Genomic DNA, 19,597 nt, shown 5'->3' on the forward strand with positions numbered 1-19,597 from the left:
GAGAGTTGTCTTTTGGCCTCCACACTTGACTCTGCATTCACACTCACACACAAAAGAAGTAAGTATGTTGGGGCTGGAGAGATGGCTCGGCATTATGAGTACTGGCTGCTCTTCCAGAGGACTTGAGTTCAATTCCCAACACCAACATGGCAGCTCACAACTGCCTATATATAATTCCAGTTCCAGGGTTCTGACACACTCACACAGACTCTTACACTCAGGCAAAACACCAATGCACATAAAATAAAAATAAATATTAAAAATAAAGGAAGAAAAATGTTTAAGTATTAAAGAATGAGTAGTAGACAGGCTATGATAAAGTTTATTTAATTCATTTACTCATTTGTTTATAGGTCTATGTACTTAAGTATATGTATATGAATTACAACTTAAATATGAATAGCAATGTAAAATAGGATTTTATTAAACGAAAGGGAAACATGGTCAGATTTGTTTTACAATGGGTGAGTGAATGACTAGGCAGGTTAAGGCTCTTGCCAAATAAACCCGGTGACTTGAATTCAATTCCTAGAAGGTGTTCCATAAAGGTGGGAGAAAATTATCTTTTAATTTTCACACTTATGCTGGGCACATCAGATATGTAGCTGGAAATGGTGGAGGCTTTTCTGGAGTTTTGGAGTTAGGCAGTAGGCTTCCTGGTAGTCTCAAAGCTGGTAAAGCTGAAAGGAATCTCACCAGGCAGCAGAAAGCTGTGGGAAGAACATGGCCTCGAACTGCCATGGTTTTATAGAGCTGTGTGGAGAGTGAGGGGACGCTCTGTATCGTGGGCATCATACATTCATCTTTGGCCATGCTGGATGTGAGGTATTGTGCGGCACTTCTGTGGAGATGGGGAGGGTAGGTGGGTGTGTCAGTATGGAGCTTCAGACTCGTCTGTCCAGTCTTGGTTCTGTGGTCAATCATTAAGACATGTAACTCTTGTGAGCCCAGAACACATGATTGCAAACAGAAACTGAAGTAATACTCCTAAATTTTGCTGAAGCAAAATTTGTAGGTTTGGGGTCAACTTAGCCTATGTGTAAGAACTTGTCTCAAAAACGACACAAAAAGCGAATTTTGTTCTATTTGTGTTTCTCCAGGTTGATCGTACAAAAAAACCAGCAGTTAAGTTGCCTGAAGATCATAGAATAAAATCTGAAAGTACAGATCAGAATGGAAGAGTTCTTTCTGACCGATCCACCAAGCCAGTATTTACCCCTCCAGCCACCATGTTAACAGATGAAGAAAAGGCTCGCATTCATGAAGAAACAGCCCTTCTTATGGAAAAGAATAGACAGGAGAAGGAACTGTGGGAAAGGCAGCAGAAGGAACAGAAAGAGAAGCTGAGAAGGGAGGAACAAGAGCGCAAAGCTGGAAAGACCCAGGATGCAGAAGAACGGGACTTCACTGAGAATCAGCACAAAGCAAAGGATGGACAAGAGAAGAGAGACAGCAAACAGACCAAGGCGGAAGACAGAGAGCCCCCAGCAGATGGGGCCCAGGACGCCACAGGAACGCAAAGACAAAGTAAGAGTGAACATGATGCTTCCGATGCTAAGGTATCTGTGGAAGGTAAAAGGTGTCCCATGTCAGAAGTGCAGAAGAGGCCAGCAGATGTGTCGTCTGCATCCTCCATGTCGGGAGAGCTGAGTGCAGGCAAGGTAGGTAAAACAAACAGTAAATGTGTATAAGATGGTGACACAGTGACCTTCCACAGACAGAACAGGCATTCTGAACAGTGCTGTAGGGGTGTGAGACTGTCTGCTTCCCTGCTCTCCTTTGAGGCCTGTGTGATGTACATTAAATGATTAGTTGGCAATAGAATCTTTTTTCTATAAAATGCCATACATTTTATTATTATTGCTACAAATAGTTATATTCATTTCTGTGCTTGGTGTGTGTCCTTTCCTTTTGACTCCTGTGCAACAGCAGGGACACTAACAGCTTACTTTTACTTACATTCAAGTAAATAGAAAACAGTTCAGTATTGCAGAAATGACTGCTGGAAAGCAAAATGCTACCTTACAAAATGCCAGATTTTATACCTTTCAAACGGTACTTTAGTCACATTTTCCAAATTAATAATCCATACTAATATGATGCTTAGGGAGCACAGGCTAACCTCACTGGAGGACAAAAGCTCCCAGTAGCCAGGTGTACTGCCCCTGACTTCAACTCTGAGTAAAGCTCACCAGAATACAACTCCTGTGTGAGAATTTTCTAAACACCTACAATTAGAGAGATGACGTTCTTACTTAAGATACAGTTTAAATACTTCAAAACACTCAAGGCATGCCAAGTATTTGCCAACATTTTTTAATTATGGTGGTAGCCTCACAAGTAGTGAGTTTACAGAGGCTCAGTGGCTGTTGTTTGCCTATAATTCCATAGGTAGTGAAATTGGAAGACAGCTTCTTTCCCCCTTCCAGTACTGGAGACAGTCTTTAGAACCTAACATTTTCATGTCTGTGAAGTCATTTGAGGTGCTGTAAATACCCCTACAAACCTAAGTGGCCCTCGGATTATGACATATGTGGGAGAGGGCGCATGCAAACAGTATAAAAAAAAGGTTTTAGAGCTGGAAAGGTGGCTTAGAGGCTAAGAGCACTGACTGCTCTTGCAAAGGTCCTGAGTTCAATTCCCAGCAACCACATGGTGTCTCACAGCCATCTGTAATAGGTTCAAATATCCTCTTCTGGTGTGTCTGAAGACAGCAACAGTGTACTCATATACATAAAATAAATAAATAAATCTTTTTTAAAAAAGGTTTTAGTTAAATAGACCTTGCATTTTGAATCTGCATTTTGATCTGTATAAAGTTCTGTATTTTCAGCATTCTGTTGCTTATGTTTAAAGTATATTAGAGCATAGCCCTTTTCAAGTTAATGAAAACCATATAGTATGTAACGGCAGTAGAGTCTGAGAACATAGTGAATACACACGAATAATTAACATTTTACACCACATTGTAAACCAGCGCTTCACATTCTGTTGAGCTTTATTTCCTTCACTGACTCATTTTTCTCTTTAGGGGTATGAAATTCCCAGTGAGCTCAGTGTTAACCTTGGCAATAAAATACACCTTTCAGAGAGACTTCAAAGTTTTCTTTTTGTTTTTATTTTCAGTCTGATAGGTTTAATAATAGTTTAATTTAGGTATTTACATATTATAAAATTTACCTGTTTTTAACATGCAGTTAGTCAGTGACTTAAAAATTTACAGACTTTTTTTTAATGTGTATGGATGTTTGCCTGAATGTATGTCAGTTCCTCTGAGGAGGGCAGAAGAGCACGTGTCTTGGGAACCCACATCCTGTGGAAGAGCAGCCTGTGCTCTTATCCTCTGAGCCATGTCTCCAGCCCCTTACCCAGCAGAGCTCCCATGTTCATGCTGTAGCATGTATTGGCAGCCTGTTTCTCCATGTGGCTAAGTATTATAGGCTCTGCACACACACACATGTCAGTTTGCATTGTTTAGACATTTGCATTGCTTCTTGGGAATTATTTTGAATAATGCTACTGTGAACATTTGTGTCTTTACTTTTTTCTTTTAAAGATTTATTTATTTAATGTATATGAGTACACCATCACTGTCTTCAGACACACCAGAAGAGGGCATTGGATCCCATTACAGATGGTCGTGAGTCACCATGTGGTTGCTGGGAATTGAACTCAGGACCTCTGAAAGAGCAAATCAGCAGTGCTCTTAACCATTAAGCTATCTCTCCAGCCCTGTGTCTTTACTTTGAGTGGATACTTAGGACTGGAATCTTTCAATCCATTTTGTTAATAAACTTAAAAACTGAAAAACAAACAAACCAAAAATAAAAAAACTTCAAAGGAGCCTGGCACGGTGGCACATGCCTTTAATCCCAGCTTTTCAGAAGGCACAGAGAGAGACAGGCAGGTCTCTTGAGTTTCAGGCCAGCCTGGTCTACAGAGCAAATTGTAGGACAGCCAGAGCTGCCATCTTCAAAAACAAACAAATGAAAAAGCAGAACAGCAACAGCAAAGAAACTTAAAAACAAAAACCAAACAACAAAAAAACTTCCCGGGGTTGGGGATTTAGCTCAGTGGTAGAGCGCTTGCCTAGGAAGCGCAAGGCAAGGCCCTGGGTTCGGTCCCCAGCTCCGGAAAAAAAAAAAAAAAAAAACTTCCCAAAATGCTTTTTCAGTCAGCTGCCAACTTTACACCTGTCAAAGTATATCCACATCCTAGCCAAAACATTACAATGATTGTAAGATGCAGCTTGTAGTTTTAATGTACATTTCCTTAATGACATTGCTCTCTTTTATATTTATCTTTGCTCTTCGTTTTCTGAGATAGTCTCATAGAGCCCAGACTGACCTTGAACTAATGACTTTTTCCCCTTTACACCGCAAAAGCTGAGGTTGTAGGCAGTCGCTATTACACCCAGCTTATCTGTCTTTGACAAAATCGTAGCCAACTTTTAAATTAGACTGCCAGTTTTGACTGAGCTATAGGAATTTATAATATTCTGGCTAAGTCCCTTATTTGAAGTAAGATTTGTAAGTATTTTCTCCATGATGAGAAGTGTCTTTCATTTACTTAAGGAAGTGTTACAAACAGAAAAGCCTCTGAAGCTAGAAGCATCACCAGTCAGTGTGGGGGACTGATGCTTCAGCATGCTGCCCTGCATTACTTACATGTAGAGAACACTACATGATTTTTGTAAAAGGATACAGAAAAGGCTGTGGTGGGAGGGAGGGCAAGGTGGCTTACACTACATCAGGAGATAACCATCTGACAGACTTATGTGGCTCCTTCTCTCACCAACCACCATGGAGAGCCTCCTCCCCACTCAGCACCAGGCTTCCGTGCATACTCATCTCCAGTGCTGCAAACACAGTGACTGCAGAAGTAACCATGTTGTTAAGGTTTTAGGAATCGCTGTTGAAGACAGAGAAGAGTCACACAGCTCTCAGCGAGTGCTCCAGAGTCTGTACCCTTTGAGTGTCTCCAGTCTCTGTGCAGGGGATAATTAACTAAGGATTACTCACTCGCCTTTGGATCTCTCCTAGCTAGCAGCTGCAGTCATAGTCCCTGCTTCCCTGGGCCTCTAGGCTTCCTTTGGAAAGTTCTGGAAGTGTTATTTCATTTCCCCTCTTACTTCTTATTCCTTTAACCCTTGATATAGTATACTTTGAGAAACACAAAACCACCTTCATCTTTGATGCTGCCTTTAAAAATATGAAGTGTGGGCTGGAGAGATGGCTCAGTGGTTAAGGGCACTGACTGCTCTTCCAGAGGTCCTGAGTTCAATTCCCAGCAACCACATGGTGGCTCACAACCATCTGTAATGGGGATCCGATGCTCTCTTCTGGTGCGTCTGAAGACAGCTACAGTGTACTCGTCTAAATAAAATAGATAAATAAATCTTAAAAAAAATATGAAGTGTGGTCAGGAAACTTTTTTTTCCTGTGTAAGTACTTTAAGTTCATGAATGGAAATTTTTAACTGGAAAATCAGATTATTGTTTTTTAAACTAGGCTCAGCGAGAACCTTTGACAAGAGCAAGAAGTGAAGAAATGGGGAGAATTGTGCCAGGACTGCCTTTAGGCTGGGCCAAGGTAAACACCAGAATTCTATATTAAAATGCACCCTACTTTGTTTTAAAAAGGCATTTTCTAGTTGTCCATCCACTTTGCTGGAGAATATAAACTCTTCCCCTGATTACTGTAGAGTGAGATCTCCAGCCTCAGATGCTGGCTAACATATGAACGCCCTGGCAATATAATTTTGAAATTGCATATTCTATTAAGGCAAACCTAAATTTCTTTGAAAGTTTGTAAAGTGATTATCACTTTTATTCAAGTTATTTTAGGCACTGCAGAATATAAAAGTTTGTGCTTAGCAAACTCAAGGCCCTAGCTGTAATCCTTAGCACATACATTTTAACTCAGATGTAAATATTGCAGTGGGGATGACACTTGAGTCACTTCGGTGCTTATATGATTTCTTACCTTTTTGTTATTTTTCTTTTCCAAGTTTCTTGATCCAATCACTGGGACTTTTCGTTACTACCATTCACCCACAAACACGGTTCACATGTATCCGCCTGAGATGGCTCCTTCATCTGTGCCTCCTTCCACCCCTCCCACTCACAAAGTCAAGCCCCAGATCCCTGCCGAGCGGGACAGGGAGCCATCTAAACTGAAGCGCTCCTACTCCTCACCAGACATCACTCAGGCCCTGCAGGAGGAGGAAAAGAGGAGGCCAGCAGTGACCCCGACAGTCAACCGGGAGAACAAGTAAGCACTCCCAATTCTAGGACCAAAACAGTGGCATCAGTTAAACCTATCTGAATGTCGCCACCTTGGAGGATTCTGATGTCATGATGGAAGCTTAATACATGAGAAGTTTAATTAGTATTGATATAAAGTGTTGCATACATTGTTACAGCACTTTCCCAGTATCATGCCCAAGGCCTCCACTCATCTTTCATAGGTCACAATTTTTTTTGTAATTTTTAATTTTATTAAGGAAAGTGTGTGTGTGTGTGTACACATGTGTACTTGCACACACAATACTCTCATCTACTGTGTGGGTCCTGATTGGACTCAGGTAGCAGCCTTGGGAGGGAGTGCCTTTATTCAGTTGGTGCTGACCCAAGATGGTAATTTGTAGGATGGTTGAATTGGCAGTGTTACAGTACTCAGTTTCCAGCATTTGTTTCTCTCACCCAGACATCCAGGAGCATAGTCTCCTCTTCCTATCTCTGCTCACCGGGTGATCAGTGGATTTAGGTTTCCCTAAGTAGCACATCATTTTCTTGCATTTTTGCCCCTAACTGATAGGAGTTTGGCAATTTTGGGGGATGGAGTGGAAATTCAAGTGGCCTTGGCCTCTGGGCTGGGGTGTATGTAACTCAGTTAGCAGAATGCTTACTTAACATATCCAAAGCCTGGATTTGATCCCAACACTGCATATAAACCAGTAATAGTGAGGTACTCCTATAAGAATACGACTCAGGAAATGGAGACAGAAAGGTTAGAAGTTCAGTGTTATCCTCAGCCAGCCTGAGCCTACATGAGACCTACCTCAAAAAAGCAAGAGCAGAAGCATATTGAATGGTTTCTGTATCTAGGACTTAACCAATCAGGAAGGGGTCAGAAATATTGGGGTGGGGGGACTTACAGAAGTACTAAATACGAATAGGTGTTTGTCCTTGCCGTTGTTTTTAGCACAGCACGACAGCTATTTACATCGTATCAGGAATTAATAATCAGAAGTGGTTTAAAGGAAACAGGAAGGGGTACACAAGTTAACACAGACACTGTAGCATTTTATCTCAGGCATGGGATATCCTTACTGTTACTGCAGGGGTCTTGGATATTGGAGTTTGGAGTATATATAAATAAGTGATGGGGTGTTCTTTTCATGTATTATATATCATTTGTTAATTACTAAGGGTTTTCAATTTATCTTTTCTAGCACATCCCAAGGAAGTAATCGGTCCCCTCCCTAAGAATTCACCTTACGAGGGAGAGACCTATTTGAAAGAGTTTTTGGAATTAGTACAGTTCAGATATTAGAAATCCTTATAATGTTATTAAAGCTCATTAATTAGGCAGTGTTTTGAAGCTGTCTCATAAACAGCTTATGTATCTTCTGTAAAAGATACATGAACAGAGAAAGAGCACGTAGAGAAAACTGGGATGTGTGCTGTTTTTTATATTCCCCTCCATAGGTAGGGAACACTTAGTGGGGATCAGGAAGAGAGTGTTCACTGGTTCACTGGTCAGGGCACCTTTAGCCCAGACGTGCCCAGCAGACCATGCTGTCCCCCATGACTTTAAATTTTAGTTCATTTAAATGTGGCCATCCTCTGAGACTTGGTGGAATATTACAGGCATAGTTAGGTCGTAGTACCCAGATAACCTTTGCCTCATTTGAGACCCGTTCTATGGTTAGTATATTCTTTTATTTATGTATAATTTATTTGTAAGGGTTCTTTATTTTTTTAATATTTAATACCTACTACAGTATAAATGCTGTGCATATATAGTGTTGAGGAAATGTTACAAGAAAAATCTCTGTACACACCCCACCCCACTCCAAACTCCCAGCCCTGCTCCCTTCTGCCTCTAGGAATCTATCCATGTCTCATGTTCTTTCCTTCCCTCTCCCCCCTCATTTTTTTTTTTTTTTTTTTTTTTTTTTTTTCCCTGATAGATGTGTTTCTTTCTACTTAACCTAATGCCACTTAAATACACTATTTGATATTTAGCAGCTGAGATCTACATATGAGAGAACACTACATATTACCCTTCTAGAGTCAATGTATAATTTATAATTATACATGATTTTATCATATTTAATTCTCTAACATTCTGGTTGAGTTAGAGTATTTCATGATGCTAATGTCTCTGGGCCACTTGGAGAAGTTTGAAAGAGGCTTTTCCCATTGGGCAGTAGCTGAGTCTGTGGAAGCTAGAGGACCTGTCTCAGGCCACCTCTAGAGCCAAGACCTCATAGGAGAGGTGGTAGGCATGCGTTTCATGGGAGGATCCTGGGTCACAGTCAGTTAACCTAGTTGCTAAATGTCTTAGAGAACACAGCAGTTTAGCCTGTGGATTGTGGACAAGATTTGATGTGGTCCAGCTGCTCCAGCTGTCCGCATCTTCAGTTGCACTCAGCGTGAGATGCTCTGCATAAGGCATCTTGTTCTTCTTCCTTAGGCCGCCGTGTTACCCTAAAGCTGAGATCTCGAGGCTTTCTGCTTCTCAGATTCGGAACCTCAATCCCGTTTTTGGAGGATCTGGACCAGCTCTTACTGGACTTCGTAATTTGGGAAATACTTGTTACATGAACTCAATATTACAGTGCCTGTGCAATGCTCCACATTTGGCTGATTATTTCAACCGAAACTGCTACCAGGACGATATCAACAGGTAAGGGGACTTAGCCCTGCTGCAGTACACCAGTGCGAAGGATGTTTAGCCTTACTCTTGTTGTAGCATGCGAGATAGGTAATCACTTTTGTTTATTTATATAAAGGAATTTTGATTTTTAAAAATGTGTGTATCTTAAGTGTGGCTCTGTACAAACTAGAGCAGACACGTGAAGGTCAGAGGGCAGCTTGCAGGAGTTAGCTCTCCAGTGTGGACTCCAGGATTATGTCGTGTTGTCAGCTCGAATGGCGAACACTTTACCTGCTGAGCTTCTTTTCCATAGTTGTAGAGATTGAGCGTTCATTGGGTCCTTTTCAGCAGACCCAACCCCAAAGCCTTGCAAGGCATGGCGTCGTCAGGTCCTTTTCTGTTTGGTTTTTTTCATTGTGTCTTACTCCTCACTTTTTTCATTGTGTACATACTCCTGTATGTCCATATGTGAGGATAGCAGCTTGAGGGGTCCAGAGAGAGTATCAGATCCCCAGAGCTGGAGTTATGGACAATCGTGAGCCACCATCTGGGTGCCAGGAATCAAACTTGGGTATTCTCCAAGAGAAACAATTCCTCCTAACTAACACGGAGCTATCTCTTCAGCCCCTTAAGGGCTTGTTCCTAGTCTATGTGCAATACCTAAATTTTGAAGGGACGTATTCAGTTGTTACTCAGCTTCAGAGGAGGGGAATTAGCAAAAGAGAACTTATCTTCATCTGTCAGGATACGGGGTAGTTACCCCACTTCTGGTCATAAGGACAAAGAAAATGGCAGACACACTGTCAGGGTTACAGCTTCCGTCTTTGACTGCAGCCTGTTGATGTGCGTGAGGAGCAGGGCTTGCAACCAGGATAAGAAAATGAGTTGGAGGACCACAGCAAAGTCAGGTTCAGATGTGTTTGGTTCAAGCCTGCAGGTGAGTGATTCCTTTGTGTGTTGTGTGTGGTTTTGTGCTGACAAAAAGACCCCACTATAACTTAAGTTTTGTTCCTTTATTTTCCGTAACTTTACTCGCACAGGTCAAATTTGTTGGGGCATAAAGGTGAAGTGGCAGAAGAATTTGGTATAATCATGAAGGCACTGTGGACAGGACAGTATAGATACATCAGTCCAAAAGACTTTAAAGTCACCATTGGTAAGATTAATGACCAGTTTGCAGGATCCAGCCAGCAAGATTCACAAGAGCTGCTTCTGTTCCTCATGGATGGCCTCCACGAGGATCTGAATAAGGTACGAGTGGGGTCTCCTCAGCTTCTCTCACTGCTGTCTTCACAGCAGTCTACATGCCTGTTCACCAGTGTTCCTTACTCAGATACATGACTGTAATAAGTGTGGGCTGTGCCGTGTGGGTGCGTGCGTGCGTGCGTGCGTGCGTGTGTGTGTGTGTGTGTGTGTGTGTGTGTGTGTGTGTTCTGTGTGCAAATGTGTGTGTGTACTGTGTGGAGTCTGCTGAGCTCCCCAGAATAAAATTGAATGTTTACATTTATTTAATAGAATGAGACATGTTGGGACTGGAATCTTAGACTCAACATAAAATTATTTTTATTTTCCATATATACATGTCCTAAAGTGAATTTTTTACAATATTTTTGAATACCTATTTTTTACCTGATTTTTTTTTTCTCATGGAGTACAATTTTCCACTTGTGGCAGCATGCCATGTTTGAGACTCTCAGATTAGGAATGTGCACCATGGATTTGAAAAGTAGTGTGGTTATTCACTCGAGTACTAATAAGAAGTATTACACAGTTAACAGATAGGAAAGTAGCTATTGGAGGTGCTCTTGTGACTCTGCTTATGAAAGCCAAGTCATGGTTTTATTAAGTATAGTCTAACATCTTTGTTTGTTTATTATCTATAAGTACACTGTACAGACGCACCAGAAGAGGGCATCAGATCCCATTACAGATGGTTGTGAGCCACCATGTGGTTGCTGGGAATTGAACTCAGGACCTCTGGAAGAGCAGTCAGTGCTCTTAACCGCTGAACCATCTCTCCAGCCCTGAACATTTTTGTGATTTATATATTATTGCATATTTATATTATGTGTGTGTTATACCCTAATGTTCTAAGACTTATCTTCTAAAATAAGAATTGCTCCATGTAAGCAAGTGGTGCGTGCACATGGCTTTTATTAAAGCAGTATCTTTACGTAAGGACCACCTCCATCTGTATATAGCCTCTCTTGCTGCTTCAGAAAGCCTTTAAGGTCATGAATCTCAGCTGAACATAAGTATAAGTTCACACTGTTGTGGTGGCTCACATCTAAGGTCACAGTGCTGAATCTTAACCCTAATTCCTCCTTACATGACACGTTTTCTCTCAGTGACATGCTTTTGAGACTAGCAGGACGCCTCAGCTGATGTAAAAGCACTGGCAAAGCCAAGCCCATGACCTGATTTTGATCCTCAAAACCCAAGTAAAGGAGGCAAGAGAGAACCAGCTGCACAGAACTGTCCTCTGAGCTTCTCATGCATCTTGACACATGTGCCTTTATGCATATCATACACACATACACACTCAAAAGTAAAAAAATTTTTAAGCCAAAGTTGTCAACTGTTGAAAAAAATGGCATAGACTTAAAACATAATTATGTATATTTTATATACAGAATGTGCATTATATTTATGGATAGTATATACAATATACAATGTATAATATAATGATAATATACATATTATGTATACCGATACAATAATGTATACTTGTGGCATGTTCATACATGTACCTAATAAGTTTTATTAAGCCTGTCTACTCTCCTTGCCCTCCTCCCACTCCCGGCTAGTTCCCTTCCTCCTTCATATTTTTTGTCTTGTAATTCAATGACTTAATGGTACTCGCAGAAGCATGATCGAGGTTTGTTTACTGGAACATGTGCACCTTGTCAGTAGTATGTCACTGAAGAAAATGTCTGTCCTTCATCAGTCATTAACTATGGGGAGGTGTGGGGACCATGAGCCCCTTTCCCTTCCATGGTGCTGTCCAGTCTTGCTCAGTTCTGGTATGTGTCATTACAGCTGCTGCGAGTTTTAAATCTAAGCAGTTGTGTCATGCATACCTCTCCCCCCTGCCCTTCCTTCTCTCTTCCTCTGTGAGCCTTAGAGGGTGACGTATGTTCCATCTATGGCTGGGCTTTCAGCAGTCATTTGTTCTCAGTGCCTTGGCCAGTTAGAGTCTCTACAGTGTAACAACAGCTTCACTCTTGAAACAGAACTGAGCCTCTGACTCAGAGCCACTCTGCAGACGACTCAGGGTTGTCTACGGTCTGCACTTACACACTTTAAATAAAAATATGTCCAGAAGCTGTTATAAGGGCCTGGTAGGATGACTATGCTTTTAATCCCAACATTTGGGAGGCAGAAGCAGGTGGATCTCTGAGTTCAAAGCCAGCCTGACTGCATAATGAGTTCTAGGACAGCCAGGGCTACATAATGAGACCCTGTCTCCAAACAAAATGAGGAGGGGGTAAGAGAGGAAATTCAAGCCACATCCTTTCAGTAAAGTGTGTTTGGGGTAGAATTATTTTTTTTTTTTTGTAGTATTTACTAGGCTCAGAGCTCCTCAGTGTGGCTAAATGTATAAGATATTTAGTATCAAATTCACGTTTAACTGTCAACCGTACCCTTAGATACTAACAGAATTTAATTGTCCTCACCCCTAGGCTGACAATCGGAAGAGGCATAAGGAAGAGAACAATGACCACCTCGATGACTTTAAAGCGGCAGAACATGCCTGGCAGAAGCACAAGCAGCTCAACGAGTCCATTATTGTTGCACTCTTTCAGGGTCAGTTCAAATCCACAGTGCAGTGCCTCACCTGTCACAAGAAGTCTCGGACATTCGAGGCTTTCATGTATTTGTCTTTGCCACTAGCATCCACAAGTAAATGTACTTTACAGGTAAGTTGAAGAGAAAATGTGTTATTAAAATGTTATTTCTGGGGGTTGGGGATTTAGCTCAGTGGTAGAGCGCTTGCCTAGCAAGCACAAGGCCCTGGGTTCAGACCCCAGCTCCAAAAAAAAAAGTTATTTCTGTGTGCATAGAAGTGTGCTTCATCCTGACAGAAAAGTAGGTGAGCTACCCCCCTACCCCTTGTGGGGTTTTGTTACTGTTTTTATGTTTGCATGTTTTGCCCCCATGTTTGTGTACCAGCTGCATGCAGTACCCATAGAAGCCAGAAGAGGGCATCAGATTCTCTGGAGCTACAGTTGGTGGGTGCAAACCGTCATGTGGGTGCTGGGAATTGAACCCAAGTGCTCTCGACTGCTGAGCCATCTCTCCAGCCTAAAGCCCTTGAGTTGAAATTCGTCCTGCCATGTAGTTCAGACTAGCTGGGACTCAACAGCGCTGGGGGGTATAGACTTATGTCAACTAGAAGTTGGTTGTAAGGGCTGAACCCAGAGCGCTGTGCATGCTGGATAAACATCTCACCACACAGCCAAACTAAAAAGCTTGTATTTTAAAGATGTTTTGAAAGCTAATTTAGGAATTAAATTTGATGTTAATGCAGATCTAGTTTTTCTATCTACTTCCTTGGGATCAGACATGTTGGTTTGCACGTGACAGCAGTGTAACTAATGTAGTAGCCTGTGTTAATATCCTCAGTCTTTACTTCCTCCAGTTTAAGTCCACTGTAATCCACCAGACTCAGGACAGAGGTCTGTGTGCTGTGCTACCCTCCGCACCCCTTCCCTATTCCTCACTGCACTTTGCATCACACTGTTTGCCTCCTTCCTTATCGCAGACACTTGTCCACCTTATTGAGGTGCCCCTCGTGTCTCCTCGTTCTTCCAGAAGAGGCCTCCTTAAGGCACTCCATTAGGAAGGGAATCACTGAGTAGTTGTGCTTTTTTCTCCCCACCAGGACTGCCTTAGATTATTTTCCAAAGAAGAAAAGCTTACAGATAACAACAGATTTTACTGCAGCCATTGCCGAGCTCGGCGGGATTCTCTAAAGAAAATAGAAATCTGGAAATTGCCTCCTGTGCTGTTAGTACACCTGAAACGGTAAGGTCTCTGCCTGTGCAGTAGCATTTGATGGAGGAACTGTAATGTCTACATAATTTGCACATACTGTCTCTTAAAGGAAACCTAAGGAATGTTCTCTAGCAAAAAAGAAAGGCAGAGAGACAGGACAGCGGAATAACTACACTTACTTATGTGCATTCTATGCAGTTCTGTTGCCTTACAAAAAAATGGAACAAAAAATTAATGGAAATAATGGAATTTCAGATAACATAGTTTTAAATCACATCGAGTGAAAAATGTTACACACTGCAATTCTAACACAGATGAGTGGCTAACACTTAACATTCTGGAAAGAGGAGTCACTGGTTAGGAGAACGGACTTCCTGCAGAGGACCCAGGTTCCATTCCCAGCACCCACATGGCAGCTCCCAACTGCCTGAAATCCAGCTCCAGCAGATCTAGTGCCCTCTTCTGTCGTCTGTGAGCGCCAGACGTGTGTGGAGCACAGATGCACATGCAGGCGAAGTATCCAGACACATCAAATGATACAGTCGTTTTTAACTGACATTCAAAGTATAAACTCTAGCAACATTATGTGAAACACGGCGGCCATAGCTATGAATTCAAGCTCTTGAGAAGTGGAAGCAGGATGATCAAGACTTTAAGACCAGGGCTGGAGAGATGGCTCAGCGGATAAGTGTGCCGACTGCTCTTCCAGAGGTCCTGAGTTCAAATCCCAGCAACCACATGGTGGCTCACAACCATCTGTAATGGGATCTGATGCCCTCTTCTGGTGCGTCTGAAGACAGCTACAGTGTACTCATATATAATAAATAAATCTTTAAAAAAAAAAAAAAAAAAAGACTTTAAGACCAGTGTGGGCTTCATGAGACCCGGTGTCAAAAAGGTTAAAACGTAAAGTCATATTTTTAAAAAGCGGTGTGTGAGTTCAGGGCATGTGTGCCTTAGCTCCTGTATGACAGTCAGAGGGCAGCTCTTGGAAGTCAGCTTTCTCATGTCACCTACTGAGATCTAGAAATGAACTCAGGTCATCGGGGCTGCGCACAGCTATTAGAGTCTGCTGAGCCTCGCACCAGCCCACAATACATCTTTTAAGTGGGGGAAAAAATAATGCACCATCTTAAAGTAACTGACTTTAAGATAAAAATATTTAAATATTGCCTGTGCTAAATCCAAGCATTGTCTCCAAATTCTGTCTTAGGGTTTCACTGCCGTGAACAGACACTATGACCATGACAGCTTTTATATGGACAACATTTAATTGCAGTTGACTTACAGGTTCAGAGGTTCAGTCCATTCTCCTCATGGCGAGAAGCACCAAGTGGAGGACAGGGTCCCACACAGCAGACAGCACAGCAGTGAGAGCTGCAGCGCATCTCTGCTCTCACTCCTCAGTAAATCCATGTGGGAAGTTAGATGTTACACATAGATGTATACCTCAGGCCAGTTGTGACTCTGTCTTCCCTGGACTCCCTTAATGCTGATATTATGGGTGCACCACCACACCCAGCCTGAATTAGCTTCAAAACAAACAAACAAACAAACAAACAAAAACCTAAAGTTTCATCTTTGTTGAGAACTATATTTTTGTTTTGGGTTACTGGAGATTGATAGCCAACTGCATGTATCAGTTTTAACATTGAATGTTCAGTTTTCTAGTTTAGTCTTGACAAGTTAGTTGGCCTCACTTTGAGCTCTGTGATGACGTAAATGGCAGTATAGCTTTCAAGCAGAGGTTTGTTCTGTTAAAAGTTGTAGTTAGTAAAACATTATCCCTGGAAGCTCTAAAGCAATGGTATAGATAGTTGAGTCTCTGAGAAGCAGTTCATCACTGAACTGTTTTGGTCTGCGTGATGCCTGGGTTTAACCCTTAACACTGTAAATAATAATAGAGCTTGCATTTTGGTGTGTTGCTCTGTAACCTACATCTCCTTCTTTGTAAAATAAAATGAAACATGTCGGGGCTGGAGAGATGACTCAGCGGTTAAGAGCACTGCTCTTCCAGAGTTCAAATCCCAGCAGCCACATGGTGGCTCAGAACCATCTGTAATGGAATCCAGTACCCTCTTCTGCTTTGTCTGAAGACAGCAACTTACTCATATACATACATACATACATACATCTCTTTTAAAAATGAAACATATCTTCCCATTACTAAAACAGGACTTACCAAACAATTTTGTCATGTGTATCGCTGTGAGTGCAGGCAGACTTGTCCTGCCACACACATGGAGGACAGCTTTCCAGAGTCCCCTCTCTCCTTCCACTCTTACATGGGGGGGCAACATTGGCACAGCAAGGACTTTGCCCTCTGAGCGTCTTACTGGCCCTCAGATTTAAAGTGAACTTTAAGAGCTTCCTAAAATCCATGCTAAATAGTGAGATATCATCTTTGTCTTTCTCTGTCAGCCTAATTCCTGTGATGTTTGTCCTGCAGATTCTCCTATGACGGCAGGTGGAAGCAGAAACTGCAAACATCCGTGGATTTCCCATTAGAAAATCTTGACCTGTCACAGTATGTTATTGGCCCAAAAAGCAGTTTGAAGAAATATAACTTGTTTTCTGTTTCAGTAAGTATCGTGTTGAACTGAAGGCATTTTTAAAGCAAACTAGTAAGATAGGAGGCTCCACATGTGCCTGTGTCACAGAAGAGTGAGATAGCCAAAACTGGAAATAACCAAGACATTTTTTCATGCTAAGGAATAACTGAGTTTGTTTTGTCTCACTCGGCACAGAACCACTACGGCGGGCTCGATGGAGGCCACTACACGGCCTACTGTAAAAACGCGGCGAGGCAGCGCTGGTTTAAGTTTGATGACCACGAGGTTTCGGACATCTCCGTGTCTTCTGTGAGGTCGTCAGCAGCTTATATCCTGTTTTACACCTCCCTGGGGCCACGCATGACTGAAGCAGCCACATAACAAGGCGTAGGGTATGGGGTGACATTTCTACATTGCAGCAGCACATCTAATGCTTAGAGATCATGGCTCGCTGCAGCCGCTATGCAGAGGAGCCCAGAACACTGGGGGCTGTGCTACTAGCACCATAGAATTCAGGTCAGTGCTGTTTATCAAAAAAGAAAGAAAAAACCCTGACATTTAACAACTATCATAGTGCACATTCCTTACAGGAATCATTTATTTCAAAACAATTTTTTGAGTCTGCCCCAAAGTTAAATAATTCATTAGCCAGACATTTATTATTCTATTGGTACCAAACCATTGTAACCTCCATTTTCCTATCCACTGCTCTAGCCTCTTCCTACTTCTGTCCCAGCTCGACCCACTGAACTCTCTAGAATGGCCTAACCCAGATAGGAATGTATGTGTACATATTTACTGCACTGCTGCACATCAGACCACTGTACATACTTAACAGATCCTCTGTGGACACCTAGAAAGCATCCGTCCTTCCCACCTCTTCTAGGTAGCTGCAATGCTTCCTTAGGGAAATGACAGGGCAAAATTATTTTTCTGTTGGCTTCCGGCTGTATTTGTGCACTAAATCTTTATTCTAAAAAATGGAAACTTTAATTTTTTAAAAATAATTCATTTACATCTACATTAAAATCTTAACGAGGAAAACTCATTTGAAACCTTGTACATGTTTTGTCTTTTTTTTTTTTTTTTTTTTTTTTAAGTGTTTTAAGACAGGGTCTCACTGTGTGTCATATCCTGGCTGTCCTGGAGCTCACAGATCCACCTGCCTCTTGCTTCTTGTATGCTTTTCTACACACTATTCCACACTCACTCTGGGTTTAGTTACTTATTCTGCAAATTAGGACCTAATTCCTCTCTTCACGTGTGGTATTCAGATCTCGAGAGCTGGAAATTAGTTAAGTAATCCCAGCTGCCCGTCGCGATTCTATAGAAGAGTCAGGGAGGAGTCCTGAGTCGCTGTGCTTGTCACGTGCACACTGCACTAAGGCTGCAGTGCTGTTCTCTCTAGAGCAGGGAGCCCTGCCCTTCCTTAGGGACAACAAGGAACTGCACAATGGGTCTTAGAGGGGTTTGTTTCTTTGGGTGTGTGTTTGTTTGAGGCTTTCATACAGTGCTGTGTTTAGATCATTTTCACCCCGTCCTCTCTCTGAAATCCATGACCCCTTATGTTGCACGTGCATACACACACACACACACACACACACACACACACACACACACACACACACAGACCCAACCTGCTGAGTCTGTTTACTGTTACTTATGTGGTTTTAGTGGTTCTCTGACCACTTGAGATTGGATTTAGTGTCAGGGTGCCAATCCCTGAAGGAGACTGATCCCCCTCTCTCAGTAGCCATTACTTGCTTGTAGCTCTTCATGGGGATGGCACTTTGTGAGGTTACGCTCATCCCTTCTGACATATCAGCTGCTGGTGTCACTGTGCAGGCCTTGTTTAGGCAACCACATTGCTGAGATTGTGTGGGTGCAGCTTCCTTGTCATGTACAGAAGACTGTCTCATAGCAGATGCCCTGCCCCTCTTCCAAGATGGCCTGAGCTTGAGGGATAGTGGTTGTGTTGTAGAGAGATCATTTGGAGCCAAGTACCACGTAGTCAGTAGAATGCATTTGATAGTAATGGCCTTCTGTGATTGCCTCCATCCACTGCACAAAGCTTCCGCAGTAAGGGGGTGGCTACTACACTATGGCAATGGATACTTAGGATGAAGGTGGGAATTGTGCTGGCAGTCATAGTGTCTAGGGTCTGTCACCTCACCAGCTGTGTAGTTGACTAGATTTACAGTCTGTTTAGCAGGCATGGAGTCCCTCCTGTGGAACGGTTCAAGTCCAGTTAGACAGCTGTTGGTTGTCCCCAAGACATAAGTACTGCCATTGCACCTGTTGGGATATCCCCATCCCATTCATTGTGGCTCATAGTTGTCGCAGGTGACAGGACTGCTGATTGCTTCCTCCCTTGGCAGCTTGCACAGAACTTGGGAAACTATGAAAATGTCCTCAAGTGCAGGCTGTCAGGTCACTTCCAGCTTTACTCCTTCAAAGCCTGTGTCTAAAGTGTGCTGTCCTCAGCACTGGGGCCTCGACCTTACAGTGCAGTAGGCAGCCGAGGGCGGGACAATGGCTCTATGGCTTGGGGGTCTCTTCTAAACGACGACTCTTAGGAAGTGGTTGTTTAGCTTACTTGGGGGAGTTAGAGCTTGGGCTTCAAGTCATCAATTTAGTAACTTGATCTTCCAGGTCTTTGTATGGGATTCTTTTGTTTTGTTTTTGTTTTTTGATAAAGGGTTTCTTGGTGTAGCATTAGCTGTCCTGGAATCACAGAGGTCCGCCTGCCTCTGCCTTCTTAGCACTGAGACTAAGGGCATGTGCCACCACTGCCTGGCTGCATATTTTTGTTTTTTTAAACTTACTTTTATTTGTATTGGTGTTTTACCCGTATTATGTTTACCATATGGGTGCCGAGAACTGAATCCTGGTCCTCTGCTAGCAGCAAGGGCTCATAACCTCTGAGCCAGCTCTTCCAGCCCAACAGGTCACAGTCTTACACTCAGAGCCATTTATGTGCATCTAATTTTTTCCCTTGTGCTAGCAATCAAGGCTCAGGACCTCGTGCGTGCTGAAGAAACACTCTGCCACTGGGTTCTGCTCTGCTCTGCTCTGTTTGTTTATTCACAGATGTAAACAAAGTTATTTGTGTTGAGCTGGAGAGATGGTTCGGTGGGTAAAAATGTCTTCCACTAATGCTGA

The 19,597-nt window shown here is 42.5% G+C and overlaps 1 protein-coding gene across 1 annotated transcript in view; it reads left to right on the forward strand.

The window, feature by feature from the left end:
* Positions 1-17,490, forward strand: part of Usp8 (ubiquitin specific peptidase 8) — a 37,963-nt gene extending 20,473 nt beyond the window's left edge. Inside the window, exons 10-18 of the mRNA XM_032904140.1 lie at positions 1,101-1,661; positions 5,511-5,591; positions 6,010-6,272; positions 8,703-8,915; positions 9,926-10,136; positions 12,569-12,805; positions 13,771-13,913; positions 16,333-16,465; positions 16,631-17,490. Of these exons, the coding sequence (XP_032760031.1) occupies positions 1,101-1,661; positions 5,511-5,591; positions 6,010-6,272; positions 8,703-8,915; positions 9,926-10,136; positions 12,569-12,805; positions 13,771-13,913; positions 16,333-16,465; positions 16,631-16,816 (2,028 nt within the window). The 3' untranslated portion in view covers positions 16,817-17,490. The remainder of the gene's footprint in view (positions 1-1,100; positions 1,662-5,510; positions 5,592-6,009; positions 6,273-8,702; positions 8,916-9,925; positions 10,137-12,568; positions 12,806-13,770; positions 13,914-16,332; positions 16,466-16,630) is intronic.
* The last annotated feature ends 2,107 nt before the right edge of the window (positions 17,491-19,597 follow it).

The sequence above is a fragment of the Rattus rattus genome, chromosome 5 (genome assembly GCF_011064425.1).
Source record: "Rattus rattus isolate New Zealand chromosome 5, Rrattus_CSIRO_v1, whole genome shotgun sequence".
NCBI lineage: Eukaryota > Metazoa > Chordata > Mammalia > Rodentia > Muridae > Rattus > Rattus rattus.